Raw genomic sequence first — 26,262 nt, 5'->3', positions numbered from 1 at the left:
TGCATTTATTATTTCAAGTCAGTTCAATCAGAACTTGATTCCTTCCACCCCCTGTGCCACTTGATAATTTTATAACAGGCCTGTTTGAAGGAGTCGTCTCCTCACTGTGGGATTAGATCTGTGTCTCAGCAGCTCCACTGGGTTACTCAATTCCCTGTCTGTTGTCACCAGGCTTCACCCCTTGTGCCTGAAATGACAAATGCTCATTCAGACATGGACAGGAGTCCTTAGGAGGGTTCAGTGCAGTAGTCTTGAAAATTATTTCCTGGGTGCTCTTGCTCAAGTTTTCACTGCCAGTTTGAGCGTTTTTGGTTGCTTAGGGATTGTTTAATATTGAGAAGGAGGTCTTGTCTGGGCACAGGAAAGTAAACTGAGGTCTTGTGTGTTTACTTTGGTTCCTCTCGTTGATGCTGAGCAAGTCACTCATGCTCTGTACAGTCACCAGGGAAGCAACAATTTATGTATTCATTGGAGAAGGATGAAATCTAATTAATTGGAATGCTGTGTACATAGTCAGCATCCTGCTTATTATTTTTACTTGTGAGACTGTACTGCAAACCAAGGGGACAGCCTGGGGTAACCACCCATTAAGTGTCCTGCCTAAAATTGGGAGTTCTTTGGCTTGTAGAATGAGCCCTTTGATTTCATGCAGGAGTTTAAAAAGTTGTTCTTGAATGGAGTTCTTAGGGGGCACCAGCTCCAGTGTGGGTGGGCGCATTCATTAGTGGCACGGAAGGATATTTCACTGCACGGCTCCTCAGGAGGCTGAGCTGGGAGACCACCAACATGACTTGGTGCAGAGGAATTTCCAGCCGTCTGACCAGAGGACTCTGCTTGTCTGGTTTGGATTTGCATCAAGTAAAAGCGCATTTAAATCATTAACTCGCATGTGATTAAATGCCGTTCACCTCTCTCAGTAGCTCCATCACACTTTGTGGTTTGGTGCGTGAGGTGGGAAATGTCTCTCACTGTGCTGTGTGTGCACACGTGCACTAGAAATGCACACACACGTACAGGACTGGGATTAAAACTGCCCTACATCAGTTTTACACTGTGGAGCTGCTCCTGCTCAGCAAAGGGTCAGACCCATGGCACAGGTACGTGCACAGGCTGAATTGTGCACACTGATCCTTCCTGGGAGACATCACATGCCTCCTGTAATAAGCAAAAAATCTGTTCACTCCAAACTGCAGCTCAGAATATTCACAGTGATACCAGCTGCATGGTCAGACCCTCTGTGGCACCTGAGCCAGGGGTAGGATCTTCTTGTGGTGGGGCAGCCTGGGACATCCTGACAAGCGTGGTGTGGTCTGGCTTCAGCAGCAGGAGAGCAAAACTTGTCCCCAAAGCATCTCCACCCATGGTGGGGAAGGGCAGGGAGCCACCTCCCTTTCTTCCAGCCTGGCTTCTCTCAGCTGAAGGAGTCAGAACGTTATAGCTGCAACTCTGATATGGCTTCTCCTGTCTTTGGTCCTTCTGTCCTGCTCTGTGCCTAAAGGCTTCACCCTGTGCCCAGCAAAGCTCCTGGCAAAGCTGATCTTGAGTTTGCCAGAGCAAGTTTAAAATACTCTTGTATTGATGGAAAGTTCCCTGTGACAGGGATATTGGATCAGACTCTAGTTTGGGAACAACATTAATGCTTTGTGTTTTTTGAATAGATTTTCAAGGTGCTATATAAATATATAGGTAAAAATATAAATATGGGTGTGATGTCTGTGTATCAACTTGCCATTACGTTTTTTTATTCTTTCTCTTTAGTTGAAGAATTTCCATTTTCCACTGCAAACCCCATATCAGTCCAAGTCCCAGCACAAGCCATAATTTGTCCTGTGGTCTGACAGTACCAAGTTTTCTCTGTCATACAACCAGGAAAGACTAGAAGGAGCTTTTAAAATTGATTTAGAGAAAAGGACTTGCTTCACGATGGAACATGTCATGATGACAGTTCTTCTTGTGGAAGGTGTCCCTGACCCTGGCAGGGAGGTTGGAAATAGATGACTTTTAAAGGTCCCTTCCAACCCAGGGCATTCCATGACTCCATGCTGATTCTGTGATTCTTTAATTTTGGCTTTTTGAAGCACAAAAGAAAAAAAAAAAAAAAAAAAAAAAAAAGCCACTATTTCAGAACATTTTAAACAAGTTTTTTATTACTCCCCCTGAGCTGAATAATGTTGGGCTTGGTAGCTAAAGTGCTTGGCAGCTTTACAAAACCAGCCCTAATATAAAAAATACCCAGTCTTTAAAACATATGTAAAATAGCTTTTCTGCAACATTTGTGGCACATAAAGTACCAAATACATGTTGGTGAGTGTGATATAAAGCTTTTATTGCCATTCATTTGGGATGACCCACATAACTCACTCATGATATGTTAATAAAACTGTTCACTCTGTCTCCTTATAAAAGCACACATATAAAGACCACTAAAACTCTGGTGTAGCTTTGTGCTAACTTGTTAAGAAGTGCTGCAAGTTGCATTTATCATCTGTCCCAAATTGCTTTATCTGCTTTCTGCCCAATAATCAAAGACTAAAATGCCCAGGAACAGCAGTTTGCAAAATAAGTTTTCTTGAGAAATAACTTTTTGAAAGTTCTTCTCAAAATCTTGCTGGCTGGAGGCCCAGAGCCATCAATATTCTGTCTGGTTTCAGTGACAGCTTTAAGGACCAATATCTTTTGACCCTCCAAAACTGAGAACTGAAATGCTACTCCATTAAAAGGATGAGGTTTTCAGTTTTCTAAAATGATAACACACCATCACCTTAATCTGAGAAATATGTACCTTATAAGGGAATATTTCTGAACTTTCAATCTCCTAAGACCTTGCTAATTGAGGAAAGAAGATTTCCTGATGGAAATGTGAAAAACACTATTTGAAAACAACACAAAAGGAACGTTTTCTGTAAGTCCAGATGTGATCAGACTGCAGGCTCTCCAAAGGGACTTGTTATGCCTGGTTAACAATCTTAGATGCAGCCATTCTGGGAATAGTAAATATTTGCAGTAAATTTACTGATAGACACAATTTTCTGACACATCTGTGCTGAAGCAACTTTGAAGACATAGAATACCATAGGGAGGAAGAGAGAGAGAGAAAATGAAAGAATATATGTATTTATGTAATCTAAAGTTTTAGAGCATGCTGAAGTCCACTAGGTTAATGACATGATGAAATTAAGGCGCTTCCTCAAGGCTTTGCTGAGTCAGGGCCTGTATACATGGCCAGGACTAGAGTAAAACACTGCAATGGGAGCAGTAGTTGGCAGACACACTCATTTAAGAGGGAATTATTTCCCCTGTGTGTTTGAATATTCCTCCAAGTGCTGCTGGCTTTACTGGGATGCTTTGTTCTGTTTCCCAGCCGAGCTCCCATGCTCGACAGGAGCAGCAGCACAGCTGGAAGTGGATTAGAGCAATCTGGCAGCAGCAGTCCTGGGAGGAATTAAGTGCCTTGCTGCTGGAATGGGAGGCCTAAATTACATTATTATTTAGAATTGAGTTTTAACTTCATTGCTGTATGGTTTTGTCCTGATGGGTAACTCCCTTCGTTGTGATAGACTTGGTGTATCTTAAGTGTGTTCCCCACAGCAAGGACTTGGGTGAAGGTATGGCCTTGCTCAGTTCAGTGCCCAAATCTTATATAACCAAAAGATCAGGTTTAAACACCCAACTGGTCTTGATGTCCTGACAGGATTGTTCACAGGCTTATATTTAGCCATTGCAAGCTATCACATGGTAGAAAACCCAGTGACTGGCTCCTGGAAGTCAGTTTGCAAAACTGTTGATGACTTCAAAGGGAAAAAATTGGCTCAGGATCTGTTTTTCCCTAAACAGATTTTTTTTTTATTTTATTTTTTGATGCATGCTAATGTTTTTCATACAATAACAGGGAAGAGAAGAATGAGATCTAGATGAAAATCAATGTTGCTAAGTTCCTTTATTAGATATATCTGAAGTCATTGAGTTTCAGCTTGAAAACAGTGCCAGAAATGAAGTGACAAAGTGGGAATTAGAGAAATAATTTTTGTAAAAATATCCTGTTTTTTTGGATTACAGAAAAAAGTAATATGAATTTCATGGACTTTGAGACCAGAAGGATCATTGTGTTATTTACTATGATCTCCTACAAATCACATCTCAGTGAGTTTTGTCCATTGAACAAACGTGTTAATGTTCCATCCTTAAAAGGATTTGGTTTGAGCAGAGAGCAGGAGAAACTGAAGTGTCCTTGGTGCACTAAAGTGTCTTTGGTCTTTGAGGCTTTTTTTCCAGTCCTTGAGCACTGTCTTGCTGTTTTCCTTTGACCTCTTGCTGGAATTCCCAATGCCTTTTTCCTTTTTTTAATTGGGGACACGAGAACTGGGAAAAATTATTTTAATACTTGTCCCAACAGCTCAGTTGCAACAGAGGCAATGTGACCTCCCTGCTAATGCTTGGATTATTTTCATACATCCAGACTTAATTATAACTGATTTGCTTCTGCTACTTTCAGGGAGGTTGAGGCATAATCACTACGATCCCTAAGTCATTTCAAGGGGCTTGAAACAAAAAAATCTCAAAAGCAGAAAAACAATGGAAAATAATTAAGATGTGACTCATTTGTAAATCTCATCATCTCATGGTTTTTTGTGTCTCAGTAACAGTTTTTGAACACAAAAGACAGAAAATTCTGGAGATATTAAATAAATCTATCTGAGATTGAGATTTTCCAAGGGATTTGGGAATTTAGCTTTAAAATTTCATCCTCAGGTACTGCTAGTTAGGCACTGCTCTGCCTCCCTCTCATGTGTCTTCACTGATGCTGGAATTAAATAACAGAGTTGAAAACAGTGAAATGCAACTGGGATTATCCTGGTGTAAACAGAAGCAGACTTTATTCTTCTACTTGTCTGGAATTGGAATAAATTGATATTAAAGATTCGAGCACCAACAGCCTGTACAGGAACAAATTTCTTTGCTTAAATCTTGGAACACAAGGGGTCCCCAGAGCACTGCTGCTAAAGCCCAGCTGCACTCACTACCAGAATCTCACTTTACTCTTACTTGAATGCAGGTACATGAAGTTAGTTTTCCTTTTTAGTTCCAGAATTGTTTTATTTGCTCTTTGGTAGCAAAACAAAAGTTTAAACTCCGAGTTTAAACATTAAAAATTAAGATAGCAGAGCGATAACCTCATACTATAAATAATGTCTGTTTATGATCTGTAGGGTTTGATTTTCTCTATTTAATTTTTTTTCCCAAGTTCCTGATGCAAATCAGCTGCTGCTTGTCTGCAGTTCTTTGGGGACACCTGCACAAGACTAACGTGGCAGAGGTCAGGATTAGCCCTTGGGGACGTGCCCTAGAAATGATGCTTGTCACTTGTGTGCTGCAGCAGGGTCACGATGATTTGTGAAATGCAGTTTGGTGCTGTTCTTCCTGAGGCACTTGTAGGCCACTGGTTTTACATTCACCTGCTTCCTGCCCTCAGGGTCACTTGGGCTCCTAAGAGATTTGGGAATGAAGCTTTCCTTTGGTGTCATTTGAACACCTGGGTTTTTTTCTTAAAAACCAGCATTTGAAGGTGCTCTGACTGCATTCTTCATGATAATGTTACAAGGCATTTATTTCTTGTCTCCACTGTAAAAATGGATAAGAAAAGGGAGGGAGGAAACTTGAGTTTTCAGTGAAAAAAACAGAAACAAGTCAAAACATTCTTTCTAAGTGCTTGAAAAACATGTCTAATTTACTATTTAAGGCATTATTGATTCACCTGCTTTGCTAGGTTTAATTTGGGAGTAGGACAGATGGTATCACAAAAATAGAAGGATGCCAAGATGCCTCTTCTTTCTGTTATATTTTAATCATGTCTGACCTGAGACATATTTCCACAGCTCATGCATTACTGCTTTACAAATGTAAAATTTGTGGCCAAAGAGAATTTTTATTTTTATTTTGTACATAGGAGGTTGCAAGGTAAATGATTTAAATTATTTTTACAAGGCCATGTAGAAAATCTTGAGAAGAAGAGACTCAAATCTCCTAAATCCAGGTAACCTCTTAATCCTTGGATCATTATTGTCTGTCTTAAAAAAAAGGTATCTGAGAATTGAGCTTTTCGTCTTTCTCATTCCTTTTATGGAGGTTTTGAGACATATCTGTCAAAATGTCTCAAACTTTTTGGGTGAAGCTCTAATCAATCAATCAATCAATCAATCAACATCATCAGTCTGTAGATGGGGTGAGAAGGGAAGAGAGATGATAAGAGTGGGATCATGGCCATAAATCTGTCTAAAAGTTATATATTAGTCATTCAAAAGTGCTGGTTTATTTCTGGTCAATGGAGAGAGATATCAATCAATTTCTAAAGGGCATTTGGATTTTTCTTATAATATGGGTCTAAAGTTAGGAGAATTTCCTTTGGAGGTGCCTTTCTTTCACTGCTACCTATAAGGGATGCTTGAACAATTAGGTCATGCTAATTACCTGACAATTAGATGGCTGAGGTTAGGCAAGGGGAATCTTATCCATAAGCAAATCAACAGATTTTTGATGTGTCCAGGTTTCTGAAGGTGCTTGGGGTACCCCTCAGCTGTGTCAGCTCCATGTTCCTCTGAGATGGATGAAGTGTTCCTGGGGCTTGGCACCTCCATTTCTCTCACTGCAATACACAGAGCAACATGTGTTTGCCTGCATGTATGGAAAACATGTCCCTGTTTGTGCCTGGCTCAGACCATGTCTGAAAGGTGGTTTATGACCAGAGTTGTGTGGCTGTTTCCATGTTTGCCCCTGTGTTTTTGTGACTCACCCCTTTCCTGGTGTTTGTTCACCCCAGCACTGACTGGGAGTAAAAAACCCCTTTTCAAGTCCCAGCTCTGACTTGTTTGGAGGATGAACATGAGCCCCTGTCCCCTAAAACAACCCCAAACCAGGAAAGACAGTAGTTGAGGTATAAGAAACACTAATTTATTTTCCTTCTGTGTACACAAGCAGGTATTTGTTGATTCATTAAGTGGGCAGACACAGACAGCTTTTCCACATCGCTGTGTGGGCATTCACCTTTATTGTGGGAACATGCACAAGTCTCTTTTCCAGTGAATATTGAATTATTTATCTGGAGTGGAACATCTCTAATGGGAGAGCTGAATCACCCAGAAACTCCCTTTGGCCCAGACTTAGGCATCTAAATGCCTTTGGATGCATGGGAGCACACAACCTTCATCCTCCTCTGCATTTCCAGTGGCTCTCAGTGACCTCCTACTCATTTGCTGCTCAGAGCTGGGGATTTTATGAGGCAGAAACACGGCTGGAAAGGATGCTGCAATGCTCAGATGGGCAATGGATTTGCTCTGTGGGGAGTAAATCCTCATATTCAAGTAACTTTCAAAAAAATTTGAGGTATTATCCTAGATCACTTGGGTGAACTGTGAAATTATATTCAAAGGGTAGGATTCATCTGGCCTGACTTCACCTGAAAGTGAGGTGTCTAGTCTGAGCTAGTCCTTTGGGTTTCATCTGTAATTCAGGCAGCAGGAAGGGCATGTGTGCAGTGAGTCACACTGCTCTGAATCAGGTGTCTCAGCAGTGGGGTGGAATTACCCTCTGGAGATGCTCAGCCCCTCTGAGCAAAGGGGGAACCTACAGAACCAGCTCAGACAAGGCACCCAACTCTGAACAGAAGAAATCAAGGCAGCACTCAGATCTCAAGAGTTTTGTTGAAATCACAGGAGTAGAGATAAACTGTTCAATATGGAGAGTTGTGTGTGGAGCTCCTCCATGCAGAAGAATTAATCTATACACATTAAAGTTACAACTCTGAGAGCTGGGGGAAAAAAAAAGAAAAAGAAAAAAAAAAAAAAAAGCAGGATGGAGAGAAAAGAAAGTGAAAACACAAATCCTTGCTTTTTAATCAGACTGTCAGAATAGTGGAATGATATTATTTTACCTTAAGTTGCTGTTTCTTAGGTTGTTCTTTTCTCCTACCAGAAAACAGTGTTGGGTCTCATATAATATCAAACTGTGAATCTGGAAGTGATCAGGAAAGGTGGTTTGTTTTTTTAAAGGAAAAATAAATCTCATCTGGTTTGATTGAGACTGTGAATATTTATGCACTGTTCCCCCTTTTCCCTCATTGTGTATTTCACCAAGTTCATTTGTGTGTGTTACAGGATAAATCTTACAGGAGGGCAGTGGAAGAAAGCAGGAAAAAGGGAAAGCATCAATCAGTGATCCAGGGTAGCAGCAGGGATTGTTCATTTTTGTACATGGACCATGATTTGCTGTACTTGCCTGGGCTTGACAATTAAGAACCTTGCAGTTGTGCTGACATCAGCCTCAGGTAGTTTCAGATGTTGGCTACAAGAGACAAGATGTTGCTGGGCTTCAAAGCCTTGTTGTCACAGGGATAGTCACTTAGAAAGAGGACCACATATATTTGTCCTTGACTTGCAGAGAATGTTTTGTGACAAAAGGTTTATTTAATAAAAATGCCATGGGTGGTGTGAGTAACCTGATTTATTGGCAAATGTGGGTGGAATTTTGTGAAAAATACCTTGCTTTGGAAAGTAGAAGTATTTGCTGTCAAACTGTTTGAAACAGAAGGTTATTCTCCTTTTAATTTGGAAATGATATGTTAATTTTGAAGATTATTTAAAATGTAAAAAGTGATGTGAAAATGATTGGCTGTCTAGGCAAGACTTACTTAACCAACTATCCCCAAACATTACTTTATTTTTCCATATTTGTTTAGAAATCTTGTATTATTTTGCTTAAAGTTTGTTTAAAAATAACTCTTTTTGCTCTATTTTCACTCAAATCACATAGTTGTAATGTTCAATTTGCTTAAAAATCTATCATTATTAGTGCTCTGATTGTGCCCTCTATTCTTTGAATCCCTTTCCGTAATAACTATCAAGTGAAATCCTAATCCTTCAAGAGGTTCCACAGAAGCACATAAAAAAGGAGTCATCTCACCTCATTTTAGCTGTTTTAAATTTAGGTAGGCAGTCTGCCTATGAGAGAGAGTGAGAGAGATACAGAAAGTGAGATTGAGGCTTCTCTGGTGGTAATTCAGCTTTTCCTAGGCTACTATTTTAGGATGGAATGGTTTGCCTTCCAGTGGCTCATTCAGGCCACAGAGATTGGTGTTTATGTGCTTTGTCTGCTTTGCTGTTTCTCCTTGTCCCAACATTAAACAAGGAAGGAAATATTTGGAGTTCAAGGAAGGGGAAGAAGAGTCCTCGCCTGACCTCTGCAAATGCTGTGGGTGTGGGCAGCCTGAATCAGTTTTACTTTTTCCAAACCATTTTTTTTTTACTACTTTCTAGTTACTTTCCATTTTGCTTCAGCCTTATTTGACCCACAGAAAACAGAGATGGAAACGACCGATGACGCTGGAAGTTTTATGGCCAGTGTTATTTCAGGGGTCAGATAACTGATTAAAATATTCTCTTTTGGCTTTAAAAGCTTCTGGAGAAATCCTAATCCCACTGAAGTCAACAGCAAAACTTCCATGAGCTTCAGGATGGCCAAAATTTCACCCTGAGTACCTATTAATGAATCTTGGTCATCTGGCCTTCTGCTAGACTTGCTGGATTGCTCCATGCATTACATTTTCCAATGTTTTGTTCAGATGTAGTGTAAGTACTTCAAGGCACAAGGGTTTCTCTCCATCCCCTGGAAATAGTTGCACAGGCTAATAGTTAAAGGAAGTTTTTGCTTGAAGAGTTGAGTAACAGAGCCAAAGTCTGTTCTTGGCTGAACTGGAGTAAATATGGAATAGCTTGTTGACAATGCAGTTACTCCTCTTTTATGTCAGTGCAACTGAGAGCACAGTTTTGCCAATTATTAACTTTTGTTACATTATTTGTATTTCTGTGCATGTCAGAATTTGTTAATCTCATTGTTCAACATCAAGTAACCTTCTGCTGAAACAGAATGTCATTGAGAATTAGGTATCATCAGCTAAATTGAACCTCACCCTGTGCATTTGACAGATGGTAATACATTCATTAAGTGTTCTGTGGTTGCTTTGAGGTTGGAAAGTGCTATTTTTCTGGCTTCTAACTCAGAATTCTTGAGTAAAGTTGTTTAAAATCCTAGTTTTGAAGGGACAGTAAAAATCATAAAAAGCTCATGAGGTTTTTTTTTTTTAATATTGCTGTTTACTATTGGTGGGATGACAAGGCAGGACTGTGATTGCTAGAAGTTGTCTTTGGCTGCATGAGTAGCCCAGAATAAAGTAGGGAAGGCTGAAAGAGATGGTTCCACCATGGATTTTGTCTATACATGGGTAGAATTTCTTGGAATTCGAGGTTATATTAGATATATCACAATGGAGGCAGTATGATGCTGGTGCCTTTGTGCTTGATGATTCCAGAAAAATTTCCAGGGGGTCAGACATTTCAGCTGGATAAGCTGATGACAGGGCTCCTCTCTCAGACCTGGTCACATTTGGGATCTCCAGGTTCCTACTGAAAGTCTGCAGGGTGGGGAAGCAGTTGGAGGTGGGAATTTCAAAAGCAGCACAGAGCCACACACTCAGGCCTGGCTCACTTGGTGTTGTAATATTGAATCCTCCACCCTGACATTACCAAGACAATGCCAGGGTGTGATTAGACCCTTCAGGAAAAGTTCTCCCCACAGCTCATTTAGGGGTCAGCAGGACCAAGTGTAGAAGAGAAAACTCCACTGAACAGAGAGCAAACTCTCAGGGTGTTTAATTCAAACCTATTCTTTTAATTTTACTCACTTCAGGAAAGATTTATCCCATCCATTAGCTGTTATCAGCAAACCTATTTAGTTATTTAATGATGTTTCCCAGAGGACAAGCTGCCAAGGGAATTATTAGGTGCTTAACTACTTCTGAAATTCACTGTGGGTGGTACTCTCACAAATGGGGAATTAGTGACTTTTTAGATCTTCACATCTTTTTAAATGTGTTAATCCAGTCTGGTGCTGACTGGTGTTCACATGGCCCCTGCCTTGGTGAGTGCATCCTCTCCCCTGTGTTCTCAGTGGAGACAATGAAGAGAGTCATCCAGATTTTCATGAAATAGACACAGTATGGGAAGTTTGGAATGAAATCTAAGTTTAAGGAATCAATCCAAGCTGAGTTTGGTCAGTAATATGAGCCCAGACAGTTCTTTCCTCAGGAAGAGTCCCAGATCATTCAGAGCTGTAGGCTGTTCTGAAGAGGTCATTTCCTGGTCTCCATTCACAATTTTTCACCTTTCACATAATGCTTAAATACCTACCAGGTAAGAGAGAAAATCATCATCTTTTACACATTCTCCTTCTTTGAGTGGTGACTTCCCTGAGTACCTTCCCAGGGAACATAAAAATTTCAAATCATACCGATAAATCTGAGTGTGTTAGGGCCCCTAGAAAGTAGGATTTGCAATATGGATATTTGCATATTGGATTTCAAAGCATGTCTTGAAAACCTACAGGCTTTAAAAATCTGGCCCTGTACACCAAAAATCCATTTGATATGGCAATTTTTTTATTTTAATTCTCTTAGTTTTTAAAAAATTTGTCACTATTTAATTGGAAGGAGAGCAGTTCTCTCTTATTCACTATTTTTGTATTTTCCAGCCTGTTCTGATAAGTTTTCTAGGATCTAAGATCTAGTTTACTAAGAAGAATTCTGATTTTCAAAACGAGGTCATTGGTGTCACATTGGTGTCAGTAGCTGTTCAGTTCTTGCCTATCAGGATATGAGATGGTCCTGACTGGGTGGTGATTTCATGGTGAGATGTCAGCATCCTGTGGGCTCCAGCAGAGCCTGTGAATTAGGTCACAGATGTATTGAACCCTGAACATACACTTATTTCTGTCCTAAAGCTGCTGTATGCAAGTGCCAAGCATGAATTCAGATACTTGTTTTTCCTGCTGTCACAAACAGGCTCCACTCCAGGCATTGTTTTTGGGACAGCCATGACGCACTTTGATAGAGCAATGAGAGCAAAATAAAAACCCCCAAACCTAATAAGATCCAGAAAAGTTACATAAACACACCTCACCTGCTGCTGTTGTCTCTGTGCACACACCTGACTGACCCCCTGGGCCAGCACAGAGCATCAAACATCCTCCTGACACTGGAATATTGCTCAGATGACTTGGAGAACCACCAATCCCACTGGCTGAAAGGGAATACTGGAAAGTGGTCAGTGTTGAGGCAGTTCTCTAAAACCCAGATGAACAAAATTGAATGAAATCACAGTAATTAGAGCCCATTGTCTCTATATGAACACACTGCAAGAGGACACAGTCTGAGGCTGACCAAGAGGAGCAGAGCTGTCTATTCAACAGGTGTTACAGGTCAAACCAAAAAGAGATTGCCAAATCCTTTGGGTGCTGCCACACTGCACAGTTCCTACCCTCCCGTGGAAGTTGTGAGGCAGGACAGCTGCAGGCAATTAAAGGCACCACTGCCAGCATCTGACAGCAGCATGTCAGCATCAAAATTCAGTTTGAATTGATTAAATGAGGGATGGCAACACTTTTGTTTTATGGATGGCAGCACTTCAGTCGCTTTAGATGCTCTGCTTTCAGAAATAAAATTCCTCCCCTCCCTGCTATGTTTGTGGGGGTGTTTTCAGTTGGATTGCAGTCATTTCTCCAGTCAATCAATTAAGGCAGGGTTTGCCACTGTGTCTCAGAGTCAGCCACAAAAGAGCTGGTGTGGTTCCCTGGTGCTGGGCCAAGAGACTTCAGTGGGAGCAAGGCATCAAGCAGCTTAATCTGACTTCCACTGGCACAGGTTTAATGGATGTTAGGGCAGCAGGGAAATCATGTTCTGTGGTGTTCAGCTCCTGCTCTCTCAGTGGCCCTGGACGTGCTGCCTTTCTCCCTGTGCCAAAAGCACAGGGGCAGCTGACAACAGAGTGGAGTTACCTGTGCCAGCAAGGCTCTCTGTGAAGGGAATCTGCAGCCTTTTCGAGTGCCTGTTGTGGTCCATAAATATATTTAGAACCACAGAAGAGTTTGGGTTGTAAAAGACCCTAAAGACCATCTAGTTGCAAGCCCCCTGCCATGGATACCTCCCACTATCCCAGGCTGCTCCAAGCCCTGTCCACCCTGGTCTTGAACACTGCCAGGGATGAGGCCACAGCTTCTCTGGGCAGCCTCACTATTTCACAGTAAACAATTTCCTGCATACAATTAAAAATTCCCCCTGTTTCAGTTTGAACCCACTGGTCCTTGTACTTTACCTCCATAGGCCTTGTAGTGCTATACTACCTGAGTAACTCTCACCTAAGCTCAGTGGCAGTAAGTTACTCAGAGATATAAGATTTTACAGTGTTAGGCCATTAATACTGACTCCAGGCCACATCTGCAGCAGGTATAAATCACTGCAGGTAATTTTCACCAGCTGAAATTCTGGCCTTAAGCCCATGAGTCATGTTGCTATTTTTTCACATTGTAAATTCTTGCTGTTTCTTATTTATGTTGCTTTAGCACTTTAGGGCACTTGTGGGGGACCAGGACTCCATCATGCTTTCCACCCTTCAAACAGAAACGTGAAAGACCCTTCTTTGCCCCAAGTTTGCAGTTTAAGTAATGCACAAACCTGCACAGAGTTATCCAGCTTTTTCTAAGTGCATTGTTGCAAGCAAGCTTTTTTGTTGTCCTGACAGTGAAGCATAAGGACACAAATTCCTTGCCTGGGTGAAAAATTTGCACTCTGCTGTAGAGGTCTAGGTGGCATTTGAGGACTGGAATTTGTTGGAGCCAGCAGCAGTGTGGGATGTGATCTTCAGTAACTGATCTAAGAGGTCTGGAGTCTCCTCTCCTTTGAGAGACTATTTGAGGTCTCTCAAAAAGAGCATTTGCACTCAAGTTGAACCTGAGTTAAATGGGAATTTTAACACTGGCTAATATCTCATCTCCTTTGTAGCATATCTTTCAGCTCTATGGAGCTCTGGTTAGCATCTTTGGAATTACTGCTATTGCCTTTAATTATTCTGCAAGGGTGTTGAAAGAACTTGATAGAGCTGAAGTAGTGCTAGACAATTCAGCTTCATTGCTATTCAGCCTCAATCCTATGCAGCTTGGTTAGAAAAATGAAGGAGGGCTCCAGTTGCTGTGATGGCTTTCAACAGACCAGAAGAATATCACAGGCAATATCTGCCTTTTTGGTGTATCATCTTGACAAGCTGTTTTTTTTCCTTCTGGGATCTCTATTCTGATATTTGTTGTTTGTCAGGAGAAGATATGCAAGGTCCCCGTGTCCCTTTTCCCACTGCAGGATGAGCTTTATCCTCAGGCAGATGTACTTTGCTGGGCTACTTTGCCATTGGGTTGTGTCAGCTTTGGAGCACAAATTAACAACAAAGAAATTGATTCTTGACTTTTTTTCTAGACACTACCATAGTTATTGATATTGAACATTTATAAACAATTCTTATCCTTCCCTAATCACTCATTATTTGCTTTTTTTTTGGCAAAGCTCTTGAGAGGGGCTTGGTGAAGGCTCTGAAGAAGCTGGATGACTACCTGAGAACTCCCCTGCCAGAGGAGATTGATGCAAACAGCACTGAAGAGGAGAAAGTGTCTAAACGCAAGTTTCTGGATGGAGATGAGCTGTCACTTGCTGACTGCAACCTTCTGCCCAAACTCCACGTTGTCAAGGTAAAACATGTGATGAGATGGTCAAAGAAGCCTTATCTGACATGATGAGCCTTGCTCTGACACCTGAGTGCCAAAGCCAATGTGTATTTCAGCTGAGTTATTAAGGCCTAGAAGAGCAGTTTGAAACACATTTTGCCCTTCACTGTTTCCTACAGGTTAAATAAAGCAACTTCATATTTAGTTCATGGGAAAACTCTTGGAATCCCAGCTCTCATTAGTGGTGAAGACAATACAAAGTTCTAGGTGTCTTGTCTCTTTATTTTTACCCTGCTGCAAGTAGCAGCATTCTTTCCTATTAATTAGTTCCTAATGCCCTTAAGAAACATGTCAAAACTTTAGTCAGTTTCCACCCATTTGTAACTTAAGAGCAGCAGCCCATCTCTTTGGGGAATATTTATTCCATCTGGTATTTCACACAGAGAAGTTAACAAATCAAAGTCATTGCTGAGGTCCAGGATTTAAGATGTACTATGGTTGCTGGTATAGTGCAAATCATGTACATCATCTTGACTTCTATATGTTGCATTTATTTAATTTATCAGATGACATGTTGCTTTAGAATAACGCAAGTACCTGGCAGACCTTGGCAAGTGAGTGAGCTAGGAATTAAAGCCAAGTCATGCATCTAATTTGGCTCTGTGAGCCAAAACATAAACTGAGCCTGGGAGCTGACTGCACACATGCAAAAAGAAAAAAAAAAACATTAAAAAAGCACATAAGTCACCAGGTAAGAAATGCGATAATATCCTCACAGGTTTAGCGCTTATTCTGGCTCGTCTTCATTGGCAACGTTGGAGTCAGACAATGCAAAATGAATGTGTGGCCCCTCACTGGTTTTGTCTCCCAGGGATGAAATGAAAGATGTAAAAAGAGAATTAAAATTTTTCTCAGACAAGCATAGCCATAGGATATTGCCTGAAAAGTATTTAATGGATAGAAGAAAAGGGTAAATTCTTTTTTCACTTGATGGAAGATGTGTGCTGGAAATTTTGAAAATGTTGACTTAAGTTCCCCAGCAGGTTTTATCTTCCCCATATGCGTGTGAAGCATCACAGAAGGCAAGAATGCTTAATTAAATGCAGTTTAGGACGGGATTTGGACTTGCATATACCAAGTGAATCCTGGTAATAAAAACAAATCACAGTCATTTCTGAGAACACGACTGTCCTAAGAAATCTGAGATGGAAAACAGCTCTACCATGTGCTTTAAAAATAAAGGGGAACTTTGTGGCACATATGTATGTAATTTATGCCCAAGAACAATTTTATAATGTCAGAAAAATTAGACATTGGAAGCACTCATTAAATTAGCTAATCCATCCCTTCCTATCAGATAGTTCACTCTGTCACCACAGGCTTATTCTATATGGTATATTCCTACAGAGAAACTGAAATATCCCAATCTAGTAAGGTACTTAACCAACCAACTAGCTTTAAGTACAGATTAATCCCATTGACTTCAATGGGACTGTACAGGTGCTTAAAATTAAGTATGCACTTAACTATTTTCCTGAATAAGGGCCTGAGTGTTTTTTAAAATCGAAAATTTGCCTTGATAGACAATTTCCTAGTCTAACAAGTCTTGAAATAACCATTTTCTCTCTCAGTTTATCCCAATGCTCCTGTTTCTAATATATGCTAAATCATTTCCTAATCATGGTACCCATACCACCCTGAATTTTTCCTTTTCATGAACATGGATACAGCCTTTCAACAACTGTAGGTGGTTATATCCTCTGACACCATTTGCCAGGCAAAATATATTACATATATTAAAAATATAATACCATATATATATAGCTATGAATGTTAAATGTAATAATTAATATGAAAATATGCTATAATCATTACTAATGCCTTTCTCTTAAATCTGTCTTGCTTTTTATGATTCAGCCACTTCTTATGTGGCATGTCAGCTTTAAGTGATGTACTTTAGACTTGTAAAAAAACCCCTAAAACCCCAATAGGGTAAAATCAATGAACTTCAAGTACCATAAAAGGTGAAATTTGGTGACAGTAGCCAGGTCGTAGCTTTAGAGTGTCCTTAGGCCAAGCAGCAGCTTTGCAAGATAGGAGACAACTGGCAGCCACTTCTCAGGTTTTTCTATGGTAAATCCCTGATTCTCCAAACATTCCTCTCATTTGCTGTTACATGACAGAAGAGAGCAAGAAGCTCCCTAAGAAGGAGATACATCCCCTGTGAGATACTTTCTTTCACGTGTTTTATCTTTTTTTTTTCAGATTGTTGCAAAGAAATACCGCAACTTCGAGTTCCCGGCGGAGATGACGGGGCTGTGGCGGTACCTGAAGAACGCCTACGCCAGGGATGAGTTCACCAACACCTGTGCAGCAGACAAAGAAATCGAGCAAGCCTACGCAGACGTGGCCAAGAGGCTCAGCAAGTCCTAACTGCCCCCAGCCATGGCTCAGTGTCCCCTTTTACAGACTCTGCTCCTTGTTGCCTTAAGATGTACTTTATCCTTATGCTGTCTGGTTGGCATCTTTATGACTTCACCTGTTCCGAGTGTATTGGGCAGGGACAAATCTGCCTCTCCCTGGAGAAGAGAGAAGGCAGCTGTAGCGGGGGGTGGGGGGGTGGACACCCTTTGAAGTCTGACCCAAGATCTGGCTCAACTAGTATTATTTGCAATCAGTATTGGAAATGAGTCCACTTGACTAGTTTCTTGTTCTGTGTTGGGGGTACATCATGACCTGTATTCTTTAGAGTTTTAAAAATAGCTGAAATTTCAGGTAAGAGAGTTAGGAACACATAGAACTGGTTCCTCTCTAGGTTATTTCAAGGACGCCTTTCCCCTCAGTTCTGTTAAGATCCTTGAGGCATGAACAAAACACAAGAGAGAAAGAGGGGAAAAATAGGAGTTTGACCCTAAAGCAGAAATCCTCTTAGCAGTTGTATTTTAATAAACTCTCTGAATGCATCTTCTGTCTTAGCAGGCCCAGGAGTTTATAGGGTATTTATTTTTAACTTGGCGCAAGAGGGGGAAGCCTGAGTGAATATGTCAGACTTGCAGATGCTACTCTGCATAAAATTTGCATGGTGTTGTTGGATCTGAATGTTTAAAGCAAAATAGAGTGAAAGAGCAATTGAGCAGGCAGCCCTTGGAAGAGCAGGGCCTGTGCCAAAATGCCCAGTGGATCTGCTGGTTGGTAGAGACAGACAGACATAGCAATAACAGGGGCAGCAGATTGACTCCAGCACCCACAGAGGGAATTGGCACAGCAAACCAAACCATGCAGGATATTGTCATCTTGACTGTATCATTGCCAGTTCCTTTCTAATTGCTATCTTGGGAAGCTTGGATCAGCAGTGGAAAGCTGTCGCTGCACACGGATTGCAGGCAGGGGAAGCGTTTTCGTTGCCTTGGGCTCCAGATGGGTCATTTTCAAGTGCTCATCATCTCACCCCAGGAGGGGTTTGCTGTGAGAGCCTCAAAGAGGGCAGGCTGGCACAGTGAGAGGCATGTTTCCAGCCAGGAATTCAGCAAGTGCTAGCAGAAAATCCATGTGTGGTGCCTCAATCCCACTCATCCAGGCTTTACCCATCCAGGTTCCACAATTCTGAATTAGGCTTCTTTTTCCTAAAAGAGATTCTTTTGCTCTGTCTGCAGTGCCTGCCTGGCACATCTGCTTTACACTGGTGATTATTTGCACATTTCATCTGCAAATCCAGAATGACAGCTCTTTCACTTGAAACTCATGTGCTCCTTGGAGAGCACATGGTTAGGGGGTTTCAGTTTGTGGGGGGATTAATTGCTGTTTTAAAAGATAAAGCTGAGCTGCAGGCTGATGTGTCTCCCCTTCTGATCAGAGCTGCTAAAGCTGCAGTGATTTGAGGGGAACCCCAAGCTGGTAGCTGTGACCAAGGGGAGCCTCACAGCACTCTTGTTTGCAGCCAGAGAGCTGGAAAGTGGAACGAGATGGAAAGCCAGGCTCTGCCCGTGTGATGCTGATGACAATCTGAAACCATCCTTCTGCTGTAGTGGGGTAATTCCACTTTTCACACTAACCCAGCTGGGAGCAGAATGTTGCTCATTGACTGAAGAGAGTTTGTGGTTGACTATTGTTTCACATGCAATGGTCAATTTGTTCTGAACTTTCAAACCCTTGGAAGAAAATCCATTAACTCCCAAGTCTTCTCCTAGAATGGGCTATTTTAGCAGCAGCTAGACTGGAGGGCAAAGGTTTGCACTCTTCAAAATATTGCTCAGAGAACACTAATAGCAGCCAGAAAAATCTGATGAGATTAGGAGTATCTGCACGAGCACATGTGGCTTGTTAAAAACATTTCTTCATGAGATTGGAATTATTGTGATACTGTTTTCTTTTTTTTCTTTTTTAAAATTCTGGTAATTATTTATTTATTTATTTATCTTAATTGAGTCGATCATTTCTTTCTGTCTTTCTGGTTTTTGTTTCACTCAACACTTGGGTCAGGATGGCTCAGTCAGTTTAGAAAAGTGTTATTAGCAAAGCTCTGCAACTTTGTTCCTTGAGAAAAGTCTTCTACCTGATCAATGGTCCTGGGGAATTTTTGCTCTCAGTATGATCCTGTCAATCAACAGAAACTATATTTTTCTCAGTTGCCTTTTCCCAGGTTTGCACTTCAATCAGTAGCTTTCCTTAGTCACAACTGCTGTGAATATTTGAATAAAAGATGCAGAAGCAGATGCAGATTCTTGCTCTCTGCTTATTATATTTATGTCCTAGAAGAAGACTGTCCAAGCATGCAGCAGATCTCAGGCAGGTGAACCAGGGTCTGCCCTGATTTCCATCTCAGAATCCTCACTATCTTGCTGAATCTCATAGACCTGAAATTCCCATATATGTTTGTCTCTATTTTTCATAGAAGAGGGCCAAATCATAATCAGCTGATTTCAGTGACCTCAAATTGCATCTGGTTAAAAAAAAAAAATGTTTAAACATGGTTGGGCTTATATAAAAAAGAAAATTATGTATAAATGCAATGAGCTTTTTCTAAGATGATTTCCATGTTCTTAAAAACTTTTTAAGATTTCATAATAAAATCTGAAGGCCCCCAGGCTAATTATCTTTCAATTAATTGAAAAAAAATCCTTAAATATCTTCATTTTTCATACATCATTCCAAAATATCTAGATAAAATATAATGATGGATATGAGAAATTAGAGGAAAATGGAGCAGTTTTCAGCTACAGTGCTGGTTCTGTGTGAATTCAAGTCTCACTCTGCATCCTAAGTTTGCATTTTACTCATAACACTATTATAGGCTGATCCAAGATTATAGACAGGTTCAGGCATTCCCTGACCTTTGTTTGGGTTTGAAATCCAAGCTCATGTTTTCAGATCTGTGCCTTTCACTCACCTTTGTGCTTCTTGGCTGTATCCATTGCCAGAAGCAGGAAATACTGGAAATCCTACATAGAAAAGTGTTTTGCTAAGATTTTGAGCTCAGTTCTCAAGGCTCAGGATCCATCACCAATGAGATTTTAAAGGGCTCCAGACCCTTTAGAGTATTTTTGGTGACCTTCCATTGTATTTAGAATTATAAGTAATAAATATTAATCATACAGGATTGTATATCTACATTGGCAAGGCAGCATTTCTGAAAAGAATCTAAGTGACAAGACAGACATTGCAGATTTACAATAACTTTGTTCATAAATTTTTTTTGCAAGATGTAAAGAAAGACATAGTGCAGAGAGGGAAGAAGCCAACAATGTGGATTTAATCATCTACATTTCAGAAATGCAGACCAAATGTCTGTGAAGATGTCCATTTCATCCAAACATTTCTTAGATATTTATTTCAAAGCTCCCTGCTCAGTCAATCCAACACTCCATTCATATTGAAACGAATATTGATTTTTCTTCTATTAGCAGTGGTATGGGAGTCTTGAGGATCCCATAGATTAGTTACCTTTGTTCTCTGCTAGAACTGTTTGAATTGCCAAGAGGTCATTTTGCAGGTAGGACTAAAGAGTATCTGTTTAAAGTCTATTTAAAGCAGGCCTTGTGAGAAACATTTTTTCCTATAGAAATCACATAATGATATACTTTATCAAGTCTAGTGTGGAATATAGAGCTACAGGTTACCTCTCTGGTTGCACCAGCTGAAAAGCCACTGCCAGAACAAATGACAGTCTATAGCACAAATAAAACAGACAACTTTGTTTCCTACCAGAAAGTTCAGCTAAATTGCACTAGCATTTATTTAAAATATATATTTATTTTATTTTAACCCCTAAACAACTTTCTCCCTCTCTTGTCTGTGCTCAAATTCAGCTCCAAGTTAGCCATAACCATTTCCTCAGTGATAAGTAGCAGTTCTCATGGATGGCAGAGGGGAAGCAGTGTTTTAGTGTAGCCCTTCCATCTGGTGGGATGAAGGCCCCTGTCTGCACCTGAGTTTGGCTAATTAGCTGAGGTGAAAGTATTGCAAAATTATAGCCAGTGGAAATCACACTCCTGTAAAACCAGAAGCACATGGAAGCATTATTTTTTAAAACAATGAATTGGTGTTTTAAAGAAAAAAATAAACCCTAAGTCTTGCGTCCTCCTTCATGTGTATTCTTTTAAGCATCAGGAAATTTGCCTTTGTTTATAACTTTTCTAAATGTATTCATTATTCTTCAATTGTTTTTGATATTAAGAAATATTTTTCCAGTAAGATTTTGCCTCTGATGAATCTTTCATCTCTTCATTAATTTTGATGTCTGCAATGACTTTGTAATTCCAGGGGAGGCAGGAAAGCTGTGAGGTTTATACTTGTTGAGAAGTTGAAGTAGGTAATGATTTTTTTTTTTTTTTTGAGAGAACAGCATTAAAATAATTTTAAAAGTTGTGTCTTTTCATCTGGGATACTTTAACCAAGGGTGATAGGCTGTTTAGTCTGGACTGTGAATTTCAGCACAGGCAGGGGCAAGGCAGCAAGCTGAAGGTGGCTTTGCCTAGGGGTTTCTCTTAGGTAGTAGATAAGTTCCCTGTGAGACAAATTTCCCATTTCCATCTTTCAGGAGGGCTGTGCTGGTTTGGACATTGAGCTGCAACAGCCCACTCAGTGCTCAGCAGTGAAAAGAGGAGCCCTGTTCCCTTTTTTCAGTGCTCATCAGTGAAAAGAGGAGTCCTCTTCCCTTTTCTCCCCTTCCAGCTTATGAGCAGGGAAAGCAGAGAGCCTTAAGTTGTTTTATTTCTTTGTCCCACATTGCAAGCAACACTCAGTCCCAGAAAAGCCCAGAAACCCAATCCAAAGCAGTTTTCCAAAGTTTGATGTGTCCATTTTTTAACAAGTGACACAAAAGCCCAAAGAATCCCGTGTAACCCCTCAGGCACTCCCCACGCAGGACTCAGCAGCCTCTCAGAGACTGCAGCAATATTATTCCCATGCTGGCCCAAATCATTCCCCTTTCACCATTCACTGGAGAGATGCTAATCCTGAAAACACTCCCAGGGATGGATTTGAGTGTGGTGTGTTTGAGCTGTGCTCATCAGCTGGGCAGCTCTGAATGGTGGCATTGTCACAGCTCGGCGGGTCGTGCCTCTGCTGCCAAGGGGACCCAGCACCCGCTGCAGGAGCCAAAACTGCTCCACCAGTGATGGTGCAACCATGATGAAAGGTTTGAGGGCCACCTTTCCTCCTGCCTGGCTCCCTGGCTGAGGTGTTAGAGCTCAGCTGGAGCCATGATCCAGCACTAATGAGCATTTCTAGCTTGCAGCATGTGAATAGGGACTACTGATGTGCTTAATGTTAAACATGTGCTTGCTTGCCTGCCTGCCTGGAGAGGGGCCTAAAAGCCATGACAGAAAAGCCTTATATTAATGAAGGGCATTATTATTCTCTTCCCTTTGAAATCTGGTGGCAGAATTCCCAGTGGGGGAATTCCCAGTAGGAATTCCCAGTAAAGCCAAAGGTGGCATAAGCATGAAGATGTTTTGAGTGCAGAGAGAAGTCAGGGAGAAAAAGAGGCAGCAGTGGTGTAAAGGCTCTTGGTGCAGAAGAAGGACAGCAGGTGGTGTCTGCAGGGGCAGGAGCAGTGCTGCCAGGCTCTGTTCTGGTCCCTGGGGGTTCAGAGTGCAGCAGGGAGCTGTGCTGGCAGTGCAATGCCAAGGCATGTTCTGCTGTATCTCCAGCCACACTCCCTGTGCTGGTATCTCACAGCACAACGATGCCTCCATTGTGTCTGCCTCACTCTTATTATGAAGTGGCTTGTCTAAAGAAAAGCCACTTCATAATGAGGATAAAGAAGGGTGGGGGAATTTTTTTTTTTTTTATGTATACATGGAGTAAAAACAATCCAAATATGCTCTAATGGTTCTCAACATGATACTGTCAATTCTCACCACAGGGTGGAATTTGTTGGTGGAAATTAAATTAAATTAAATTAAAACAGAAAAGCTTGGCTCTTGCTAATGGATACTACTGGGAGCCCTAAAAGCAGTTTGCAGTGTAGAACCATAACAGGAGTGAACATCCTTTAATTCCCAGAATTGCTTGCGTTTCACAGGGTCATTTTAGCCTATTCTGCTGCACTGCTGAGAAGTTGCTCTTTCCCTGTCTCTCTAGGTCTATAAACTCTGAAGAATTTGGGAAATGGCTATGGGCACCAAATTAGTCTTTTTCACTCTTTTTTTTCCGCCTTCATTAAATTAACTACTTTAGTTTGGAAGTAAGCAATAAGTAAGTTGAATTTGCAAACAGCAGATTTCTCTACTCTTTCATTAAGAAAGTTTTTAAGAGCTTTCAGGAAATGAGAGGTTGTCCTCAGCTTTGGGAATAAACTGTGGTATAAAATACAAATGTAAGTGGGATTCTGATTAAATTATTGAAGCAGAAATATTGCAGTTTGTTATAAGGAGCATGCTTAGGAGTAAAGGAACAGAATATTCCAGATACTGCAATAGGGGCTTCAGTTCTAGTTTCTAGTTTGAGTTTCTGGGGTTTGTGTTTGGTTTGTTGTTTTTTTTTTTTTTTTTAAATTACCTATTGTACAACATAAAAGCTATATATATGTACACATATATATACATATTCAGTGTATTTATCTGCATTATTTAATTCAGTAATGCTGTGAAGTTTGTTGGGATGGAAAGTGGCATAAAGAGGAAAACTTACACTTTTGAAACAGCACTATTATTTCTGTGCCTTTGATTTGGTTCCCACTGGAATAAACAAGAACCACACCATTAGCTGTGTGGAAGCAGGATCTCAACTTCACAGACCCCAAAAGTTTGGCAGTCCCTTGGCGGGCAAGGTAATTTGGTGTTTAGCAACCCGAGCCTTGCAGTGGGCACAGAGAGTTCTGAAGGCGTTCAGAGCCGTCCTTGGGTGAGGGAGTGATGCCTGCAAAGGACCCAGTGAATCCCCTGCTGTTTAAAATGAGATTAAGCCATCATGAGATGTGGACTGGCTAACCCCAAACCAGACACACTCGCCGGCAGCGCCGCCGCTAAATTGCTCTGACATCAGGAACCGCAGCGAAGGAGCTTGGCCTCAGGAGTGAGTCAAAGCAGCATCTTTGTCACCAGTCATTTTCTATTTATAATGACACAGATCTATTTTATAATCACGGGGAGGCACAACAGGAGTGTGCTTTGTTCTGCCTAAATCGCATTTCTCGTGCGGGTGCGTTTAAACACAGCCCTTGGCCCCTTGCCCCACACCACACACACCCAGGGCGGGCAGCTCTGGCACAACAATGCACACCCTGTCGTGCTTGGACGCTCAAAGCCTCCAGTGCTGGAGCAATAAACTCTGCTAAATGGCTTAAAAATGTTCCCTTCAGTGCTCTGAGCTGCCCCGCTGCTGCCTCACTTCTCATTCCCAATGCTGTTCTGTTTTTAAGCCGTGTATTTCAAAGAAACCAGGAATATGTTGTGTTGTTTAGTGATGGAAATTGCTGGGCATTATTAACTGTAAGAATTTGGGGTGAAAAGTCCCATTCCCCAGCCCAACCCTCTTTCCTGGTGCAAACCTGACAGCTTTTATTCCTGACTGTGTTTTCAGAGGCTACGAACAAATTCCCAACAGCTGCTTGATTTGGTTGCTGGAGAAGGGGTCCTCAGCTATGATGGTAACTCCCCTTTGCTCCCTTTTGTCCTTTTTTTTTTTTTAATGAAGGATCCTGCTGTGTATTTCCTAGGAAATTATGATCTTGTGATCAATAGGTTTATTTTTGTAACCTGTTTTCAGTTCTGAAGCCTGAAGATCAAAACCAAGTTGCATAGTGAGATTCAGGGGTGAGCAGAAGTGCTTTTTTCCCCCTCCCAAACCTATTTGTTTTCAAACCCTGACTCATTTGGAGCACAATTCTGGTTACTTTGAGGAGGTCTGAGGTTGAAAGAGAGGAAGGGGAGCCCACTGAGAGAGGATGGCGGGAACCAATGTGGAAGTCTTAAGAAATATGTGGATAAGTTTCCTATCAGTGTGTGAGCAACCTGTGCAGAGACCTGCAGGGCCCCAGTGGAACCACAGTTGCTTAAAACCTGCACTGATATTCAAAGGCAAAATTTGGGCAGTGAATCATGACATGATGATCAAACATGGTACCTCTTCAGGGCATTATACAGACAAAAAAGTGCTCATTTGAAAGGACACTCACATTTTTAACTACTGGTCCAGACCTGAGTTCACATGACTGGATTTTCTCCTCCAAAATGTCATTAATCCCAGAAATGGCTAATGGTTTCAGGGCTGCCATTTGAAGTACTGGGCTAAAAGAAAGATCAGAAACTCTTATGGAAAAATCAGGAATTACTTTTAAACTCAGACCTGGAATGCTTCAAAGAAAAGGAATTTATTTGTAAACAATTATTTTATAGTGTCTGACAGTGAAAAGTGACTGTGTATCCAGAGGTCTCCATCAGATAAGAAAGCAAGCCAGGATCCCTTTGCATTCTTGTGTTTCCTAGTCAAGGAACATGCCCTCTTCATATGCAATTCTAGATTAGATTGCAACCTTTTGGGCTAGAAGCTATGTATTTGTTCTCTGCATGTGCAACTCTTTACATGATAGGACCCTAATTAGGGCCTTTTTGTGCTGCTCCAACCCTCATCATCTGTAATAATAGGAAAAATATAATTAAAATGTCATTGCAGTTCACCTTTAATATTATGATTGTGAGACTATACTCTGTCAACTGTGAATAAAATAATGTTCTTTTTGTATAATAGGTAGTATATTTTATTATTGAAGAAAGAGTTAAATTTAATTTTTAAACACAAAAAATATCTGCTTATTGTTTCATTTTAGGCTTTTGAATATATAAACAAATATTTCTTTTATATCCTTAAAATGAGTATGTGTTAAATGAAGAAACCCACCTTCCTGAATTGGAGCTGTTTATAATTATATTCCAAGAGTGATTAACAACTTATAATATGAATAAAAGTGGTTTATTTTCTCATTGGGTTATTGCTGGACTTTCGTTTAATTTTGTTAATTTTTTTTTTTTTTTAAACAGGCAACTTTTCCTTGCCTGCAAAAAACCAAAAGTGTGCTCAGAGCTTGGATACAGCTATAGTCATCCCTTACTCTAAGATTGGGATATGAGAACTGGTGGGCTTATAATACACATCTATGAAATAATGCAGGACATGAAATTGGCTGTAACCATTCACTATTTCTCATATCAGAGGTTATGTGTTCTTAATGAA

General features: G+C 40.8%; 1 protein-coding gene across 2 annotated transcripts in view; it reads left to right on the top strand.

Annotated features, from left to right (window-relative positions):
- The window catches only part of CLIC5 (chloride intracellular channel 5), a 75,918-nt gene extending 49,896 nt beyond the window's left edge, over window positions 1–26,022 (top strand). For both annotated transcript variants that reach the window (XM_056487451.1, XM_056487453.1), the window contains exons 5-6: window positions 14,432–14,613; window positions 16,855–26,022. In XM_056487451.1, coding sequence (XP_056343426.1) covers window positions 14,432–14,613; window positions 16,855–17,022 — 350 coding nt within the window. In that variant the 3' untranslated portion in view covers window positions 17,023–26,022. The remainder of the gene's footprint in view (window positions 1–14,431; window positions 14,614–16,854) is intronic.
- The last annotated feature ends 240 nt before the right edge of the window (window positions 26,023–26,262 follow it).

This window comes from Oenanthe melanoleuca, chromosome 3 (assembly GCF_029582105.1).
Source record: "Oenanthe melanoleuca isolate GR-GAL-2019-014 chromosome 3, OMel1.0, whole genome shotgun sequence".
NCBI classification, from domain to species: domain Eukaryota; kingdom Metazoa; phylum Chordata; class Aves; order Passeriformes; family Muscicapidae; genus Oenanthe; species Oenanthe melanoleuca.
This window is presented reverse-complemented; position numbering and strand designations above follow the sequence as displayed.